Here is a 7,578-nt window from a genome sequence, read left to right as displayed (position 1 = left end):
ATTGTTATCTCTGATACCAATTGTTTCAACATTAGCACAACTAGTTAAGTTTTTTAACATGCTGTTTATCGATTCGAAAGCATAGCTATCTCACCACTCTGAGAGAGACACCAAGAGACACACACTACCCGGAATATTTGAGTGCGACACAGGGGATTAATGGCTGCAGTCAATGTTCGGATCTTCTGTTATTGTTTACATTTTGAAACGGTATATTCCATCGGTTTTGACAACGGACCCACGCGTATCCCATAATAATGTTACTTATCGTTGAATCGTATTAATAAGCTTCTTTCTACAACACTATGACAGTGATTTGTGACGAGCTAGTTCTTTGTGCTCGCTAAAACAGCTATATCTGTACTGTCGCCCGTTTCTTCAGGGATGACAAGTTGATCATCAGCTTCGGCTTGGCTTTCCTGATATTTGGATCTCAAGGACATCCAAATGACTGGACAGGCATAGCGCCAAATGAGCCTCAAGGCCCAGACAACATCATAATTGGAAAATATCGCAGGTAAATACATTCAGTTAGTTAACGTTAGCGTGGCATTTGGAAATCACATTTCAGCTAAGGTGTGTTGAAACGATGTCATGCAGAAAAGTGCCACTGGCCTCTAACCCGGCGAGTTCTGATCCCTATGCTACTATTGATTTGTTTTTATTATCATTTGTCTCTAGGTTATAGTAGACGGGTTCCATTGTATACAGCCAAATCTAGAATATCTCTTAAATTAGATTGAGGCTGGCACTGAATATGGGGGACCCTGATGTAAACCAGACCAAAGTCTTTCTCTGGTCTGCATCCCATTAACAATTGTGTGTATTGAGCTGCACTGTATTGTACCCATTCTGCAATCTGTTAATAAAGTTTTCAATCAATCAATCAATCAATCAATCAATCAATCAATCAATCAATCTTTAGAATGTAAATAACGTCCTAAATTGTTCAGAAGATTTGAAAATAATAGGAGTATACCATTTACTAGAACTTAATGTACTGTCATCTTATTTTAATTCCGTTTTTTAATATTCTGTTACCATCTGCAACAGCTAATAACCTACTACCTGCAACAACTGGTTTATCTTTTTCTTTTAGGGTGCACAATGTTTAGTGCAACACAAAGTTCCAAGTCGGAGTTCCTGGACAAAGCCAGGTTGGCGCGGGAGGAGAGGAAAGGGCATAAGGAGAAAGAGAGAGCAGCTACCCAGATCCAAGCCCTTGTAAGGAGGTTTCTCTGTCGTGGCAAACTCCAGAAGCAAATAAGGTAGACCTGTTCTGTCAGAGTTCGTAATTTTATAGTAATCAAATGTCATCTTGAGAAATGATAATATGGGATAGCCTTAATCTCAATTTGTTTGCCATGAACATCGTTAGGCAGAATGGTTAGAAATTATTACTTTGAATGTTTGTATTACATTCACATGAATGGCAGTATATGTAAGGGATAATGTATAGCTACGAGGTCATTGTCGCAAAATAATTGACCGACACAGAGTTTAAAATACCGAGCCGCCTCGGCGAGGTGTTTTAAACGTCAGTGAAGGTCAATTATTTTGCGACAATGATCGAGTATAGCTATACATTATCCCGCTTATTACATGGCTAACTTACTAACAATATACCTAATTCATTTTACATCGACTCGCAACACTGGTTCTGACTCTGCTCGTCGCTCCGCCCCCTGTCATCGCCGGCAGCAGAACACCGGCAGTGTCTAATTGCACTGAAACAGTGTGTGTCAGTGGGCTTGATTGCGAACAGCTGCGCACAGCGGTCATTATTGTCTGATAACTGACCTCTGACGCGCGCTATTGACCAATCACAAGCAAGCATTTCGGCGAATGTGAAAACGCCATGTAATAAGTAAGGGATAATGTATAGCTACGAGGTCATTGTCGCAAAATAATTGACCGACACGTAGTTTAAAATACCGAGCCGCCTCGGCGAGGTGTTTTAACACTTTGACTGCCGGGAAACGCTGTACAGCGTCATTCCCGGCCATGCTCAAGTTGCCGGAGGACGCTGTACAGCGTCCTTATATCAATATTTCAAAAATCTGATCGGATTCATATTTCCCCTCCGCTGGCCTGAGATCCACCAGGAGGACCCACTGAGCTCTCTGGCGGTTCAGGAGCGCCATCTGGTGGCCGATCGGCGCAATCGCCAAACAGGAAGTGCTATGGAGGTTGTGCTGGTCGGCCATATTACTTCCGGGCACTCTGTTTGGCTCCCGGGACTCGATCTCGACACAATACATAGCGATCGATTGCCAATAACTCGATAAACAACATGATTTGGATACTATTATACAAGCTGGAAATGGACCCGATATTTCTACATACCATAATAGGTAAATGACTGTTCCACGCTCATCGCCCAACGGCGCGAGGAGGATACGGTAAGATTCAGCGTTATTTTTGATCGTATTCCATATAAACTGTTATGATGAACATATCACCCACACTAGATGAATGATATAACGCTGCCCACGGAATTATAAACGATCCCCCGCCCATCCGGTCATCATCAGATCATACGTAGATCATTCTAGAAGTACGTCCAATTGAAATTTTTTATATCGCCCCGATTGCCATCAAACTGTATTTCATCATCAATATAATGCATTTGGGGCTATATATCACATTCTGGAGAAAGCTGCAGAAAGAGATGAAAACATACTTATACATTAGACCATACTTTACTATGAATATGTGAATGAAAAAGTTTAACGTTGCTACACAATGAACAATACATATAGGACTTTGAATGGGCCCTAATAATGGCAATGTAGCAATATAATTTAAAAAGTTATAGCCCTGCAAAGAAGGGGAATTTCTCCATAGACAAATAGCGCTGGCAATCCACAGTCATTTTCCGGATTTCTGGCCGGCACCCATAGTGTTAAACGTCAGTGAAGGTCAATTATTTTGCGATGATGACCGAGTAAAGCTATACATTATCCCGCTTATTACATGGCTAACTTACTAACAATATACCTAATTCATTTGACAAATCGCAGTTCTGTGGCTCTGTCAGCCCAAATAAAGTGATTATTATTATCGCGGGCAGCCTCTGTTCTGGCTCCGCTGTAATCGTCACACACACTCCGCTGTCAGTGCAGCCGCGGCAGGTGTGTCTGATTTGCTGCACTGATGTGGGCTTGATTGCGAACAGCTGCGCACATCGGTCATTATTGTCCCACAGCGGTCATTATTGTCGGGGGGCTATTGACCAATCACAAGCAAGCATTTCGACGAATGTGAAAACGCCATGTAATAACGAGTAATAACGGACCTCTGACGAGCGCTATTGACCAATCACAATCAAGCATTTCGGCGAATGTTAAAACGCCATGTAATAATTAGTAATAATACATGCCTGTATTTCTTGTCTCACCAGGAAAGATGTTGACGACTATTTCCAAGCCTCTGAGCCGGGGACGCCGAAAAGAAATGCACTATCAATATTCAAAATAGCTCGGAAGTTGCTATTTATTTATCGTCCAGAAGATAAGTTGGTGAGTGACTGATCATGGGTTATGCTTTTAGATAGATTCATGATTGATAACATAACTTTATTATTATTATTTCTTTATACAAATAAGCTAGTACTCTCTTCCAGTGTAATCATTTTCTGGAAGAGTATATAACTGGTTGTTGTTTTAGTATATTGTAGAACATAATTCTTTTTTCTTTTCTTTTTTAAAATAAAACTCAGTCCTGTTCATAAAACATTAGCTTTTTTTTTTTATGATTGCTGTGTTTTTAACTGAGACACTAAAATTCTGTACTGACAGAGGTTCGAGAAGCTATGTCGAGCTATACTGGCCAGCATGGAGGTTGAAAACGAACCCAAGGTGCGTTAAGTTTGATCTCTTTTCTTTTACAAAAGACATTTGTGATATCACTGTTGTCTCAGTGATTGTTCTGTCCTTGGTCATCAGGTCTGGTATGCGTCCTTGGCCCTTTCCAAAGACCTCACCATTCCTTGGCTCAAACAGATTAAGGATGTTCTGTGGGTCTCCTGTCAACTTTTGAAAAACCTAAAGGTAAGTCGTGCAACCTTGTGCTGTCTGTCTACTACGTGCTTGTTAGCCTGTATCAATGCTATACTTTCTCTCCTCTCTATCTAATATTGCAGCCTGACATACTTCAAGACAATAAGCTGGTGACTTTGTACCTCACCATGCTGGTGACCTTCACAGACACATCAACCTGGAGGATAGTCAGAGGGAAAGGTCAGTCTTGGGTCCAGTGGTGTTATTGGACACATCTTTCATTACTGCATGCTGTGTGCCTTCTGGAAATGAAAACATGGGGCTGGGCAGTGGGAAACGTATAGATATTTATCATTCAGCTGTCTATCTGTGTTGTCGTAGAGTGTGTTTTATTTCACATTTTGAATTGTGATACACAATATTGTCTAAATTAATGATTAAAAGCAAATCATATTTCTCACAAAATTATTTGTAAGCTATTTGAGAATGTCAATTGGAAATTCCTGTTTTCAGCTTGATACTGTATCGCACTCCCCATTACCATGCAAACCAATATGAACATTGATTGCATCATCTAACTTGTGATTGTCTGTACCAATGCAGACACGTGACATGTTTTACCCTCTTCCTTTCAGGAGAGGCACTCAGACCTGCGTTGACAAGGATTTGTGAAAATATCATGGGCCATCTGAATCAAAAGGGATTCTATTCCATGCTACAGGTAACCTTAATCATAACTACCCACCTCATACAGTCTATAGTCTATCCATAAAGCTCTGTATGATGGCATGTACAATAGTGCTGTATATACCGTATATATATATATACATTGATATATTTAAAGCATATATATCTGTCTGAATATACCTGCATATAATTGTTCTATATACCTACTTATACACCTGCATATAACTGTATGATGACATGCAGTGCTGTCTGGGAGAAATGCGAGGCCCTGTGTGAGATTTAAACGCGAGCCCCCCCCCCCCCCTAAAGGTAAAAAAAAAATGTATATACATTTATTTTTATTTTTTATTAATACACATTTTATTTAATTTTTTGCATACAGTCAACGTATTCTTAAATAATAGCACTGCCCGATGCTGGGCATACAGTCAACATATTCTTAAATAATAGCGTTGCCCGAGGCTGGGCATATGATACAGTCAACGTATTCTTAAATAATAGCACTGCCCGAGGCTTAGTGGCAATGCACCTGTACAGTCGTACACCTGGCAGTAACAGGGAAAATGCATAAAACACCCCTGGAACCTGATAAACAAGCTTAAAGCCAGGTTAATTTTTCAAGCACGACATGCAGATTTGCAGTTTTGCCTTATTTGAATTGAACTCTATAAGCTTAGTACACACGTCACAAACTGCACGAGTACAGTGTGAGCAGACCCTGTTGCATGATGCGAGAGAGAGAGAGCGAGAGAGAGAGAGATCTCCACGGCGGGAACAGAATAGATTGCATTAAAAACTCACCAAACGTCCAAGAGGAAGGAGACAACCGTGGAGATGACAAAGTTCACCAGTCCATATTGTCCCCCCCGTTGGGATGAACTTGGGAGTAGGGCTGGGCGATATGGCCAAAAATGATATCGCGATATATTTTGGCTATATCGCGATACACGATATATATCGCAATATTTTTACATTTCCTCTAAAGTCTAAATCACTTAAAAATGCTTGATTTAACCCTTTGATGCATACAGTCACGCCAATATGATGATTATAATAAGTCCCTGCAACATATGTTTGCATTATTAAACCATGAAGATGCTTTAAAAAATAATTTAATGAAAATGTACTAAGAGTAGTCTACTGACACACTAATACAATTTTTTATTTACATCTAAGACAATTTATATAAAAACTCTTGGGTGCCTAAGACTTTTACACAGTACTGTGTTTTCTATCCACTTTAGCCAAACACACACACACATATATATATATGTATATAACTATATATATACACACCCTACTGTGAGAAAATAATAATCACACACAAAGGTATAATGGCTTATAGCAGACTTAATGATTTTAGAATATTTCAGATAATGAAATTAAATGTTTATATCATCAACTATCCAGTTAGTATTTATACTGTCTGTAACGTTTGGCTACTTTAAATCATTGAATGTAGAGAGAGAGCAAGAGAGAGAGAGAGAGAGAGAGAGAGAGAGAGAGAGGGGGCGAGAATGAACAAGAGAGCCAGCCCCCCCCCCCTCGGGGTTTGTTCTAGGTTCGCGTTTTGATCGTCTTAAGCTGCCGTAGGTGATAACGTCACACTCGAATGTAAACAGGAAGAGATGGAGATGGAGACACACGGAGATGGAAATTGAATGATATACAGAAACGAATAACTAATAAATATGAAGTTATGTTTAAACTGCTGTTGTCAAGCGTTGTCAATATAACCCACCCCATTTCCTCACGAATGGAACTAGTCTTGTTGAGTCCGCTTTGACCGTTTACCAGGGTTAGCAGCTATCGCTAGTTAGCTTAGCATAATCCTAATGGATACCTTGGTTAGCAGCTACCGTTAGCTCATTGCTCGTGTCAATTAAATTACATGTTATTAAAGGTCCGCGCTGGTCTGTCTAATGAAATTACAACCACAACATTATATCGCACTGTACAGCCCTGACTACACTAACGTTAGCCTATAGCTCCGCCGTCCCTTCTCGAGGAAAGCACTGCGAGTGTCTCTCGGCCGCGGGCGGCGCCATATAAACTAAATACTCGATGTTCGCGATATAGTACAGTACTACATCTCGGGTAGAACAATCCGCGATACATCGAGTATACTCGATATATCGCCCACCCCTACTTGGGAGTCTGTTCCTAGTTTATCTGCCACACGTTAGCACTCGATAACGTAGCTAACGCTAGTTAGCTGTCCCTGCCTTTAGCTAAGCCGACATGGCTAGCCTGACTGAACATTCTAACACGCAACAACTTTCATCTTCAGTCCATCTGCCGAATGTCCTCTTCGTCTTGGCATAACCTAATCACTATACTTGGTATTGATAAGCTTACGGCACGCAGCGTTATTTCTTCTGCTCCGATGCTGCACATTTGGTTTTCAAAAGTAGGATGCTCTTGGCCAAGACATCCACTCGCTCCCGTGGATAGCGCCGAATAGACCCCGTACCTGTACCCCCTCCCCTCGTGGATAATACCGGTCTTCTTCACATCTCTCTACCGACTACCAGACCGATCCCCTAGTGTTAGTCCTCCCACGATGCTTTGCAAAAAAGTAAACGGGTCATTGAATGAAACCAATAGTATATCTGCAGAGCTGCAGAGCCCGGAACGCTATTCTACAAACGTGTCTAATGTGAAATATATAAGCATGTAAGCAAAACTAGATTTTAGGTCTGTGATGGAAAGTGATTGTTAACATTCTATTTATTTATATTTTTATTTAAAAAAAAAAGGCCCTGTGCGACCGCACTGCTCGCACGCCCCTTGAGACGGCCCTGATGACATGTACAATAATGCTGTGTGTATATATATATATCCTCATCTGTCTGTACATACCTGCATATAATCCTTTTTACACATCTGT

The 7,578-nt window shown here is 40.7% G+C and overlaps 1 protein-coding gene across 1 annotated transcript in view; it reads left to right on the top strand.

Moving 5' to 3' along the window:
- The first annotated feature begins 86 nt into the window (after positions 1-86).
- The window catches only part of ube3b (ubiquitin protein ligase E3B), a 54,690-nt gene continuing 47,198 nt past the window's right edge, over positions 87-7,578 (top strand). The window contains exons 1-8 of the mRNA XM_084322826.1: positions 87-210; positions 383-517; positions 1,100-1,268; positions 3,404-3,521; positions 3,801-3,860; positions 3,948-4,052; positions 4,145-4,241; positions 4,637-4,722. Coding sequence (XP_084178952.1) covers positions 1,108-1,268; positions 3,404-3,521; positions 3,801-3,860; positions 3,948-4,052; positions 4,145-4,241; positions 4,637-4,722 — 627 coding nt within the window. The 5' untranslated portion in view covers positions 87-210; positions 383-517; positions 1,100-1,107. The remainder of the gene's footprint in view (positions 211-382; positions 518-1,099; positions 1,269-3,403; positions 3,522-3,800; positions 3,861-3,947; positions 4,053-4,144; positions 4,242-4,636; positions 4,723-7,578) is intronic.

The sequence above is a fragment of the Notolepis coatsorum genome (genome assembly GCF_963971535.1).
Source record: "Notolepis coatsorum genome assembly, chromosome: 10".
Classification (NCBI taxonomy): Eukaryota; Metazoa; Chordata; class Actinopteri; order Aulopiformes; family Paralepididae; genus Notolepis; species Notolepis coatsorum.
Note: the sequence above shows the minus strand (reverse complement) of the source record. Positions and strands in the feature narration are given on the sequence as shown.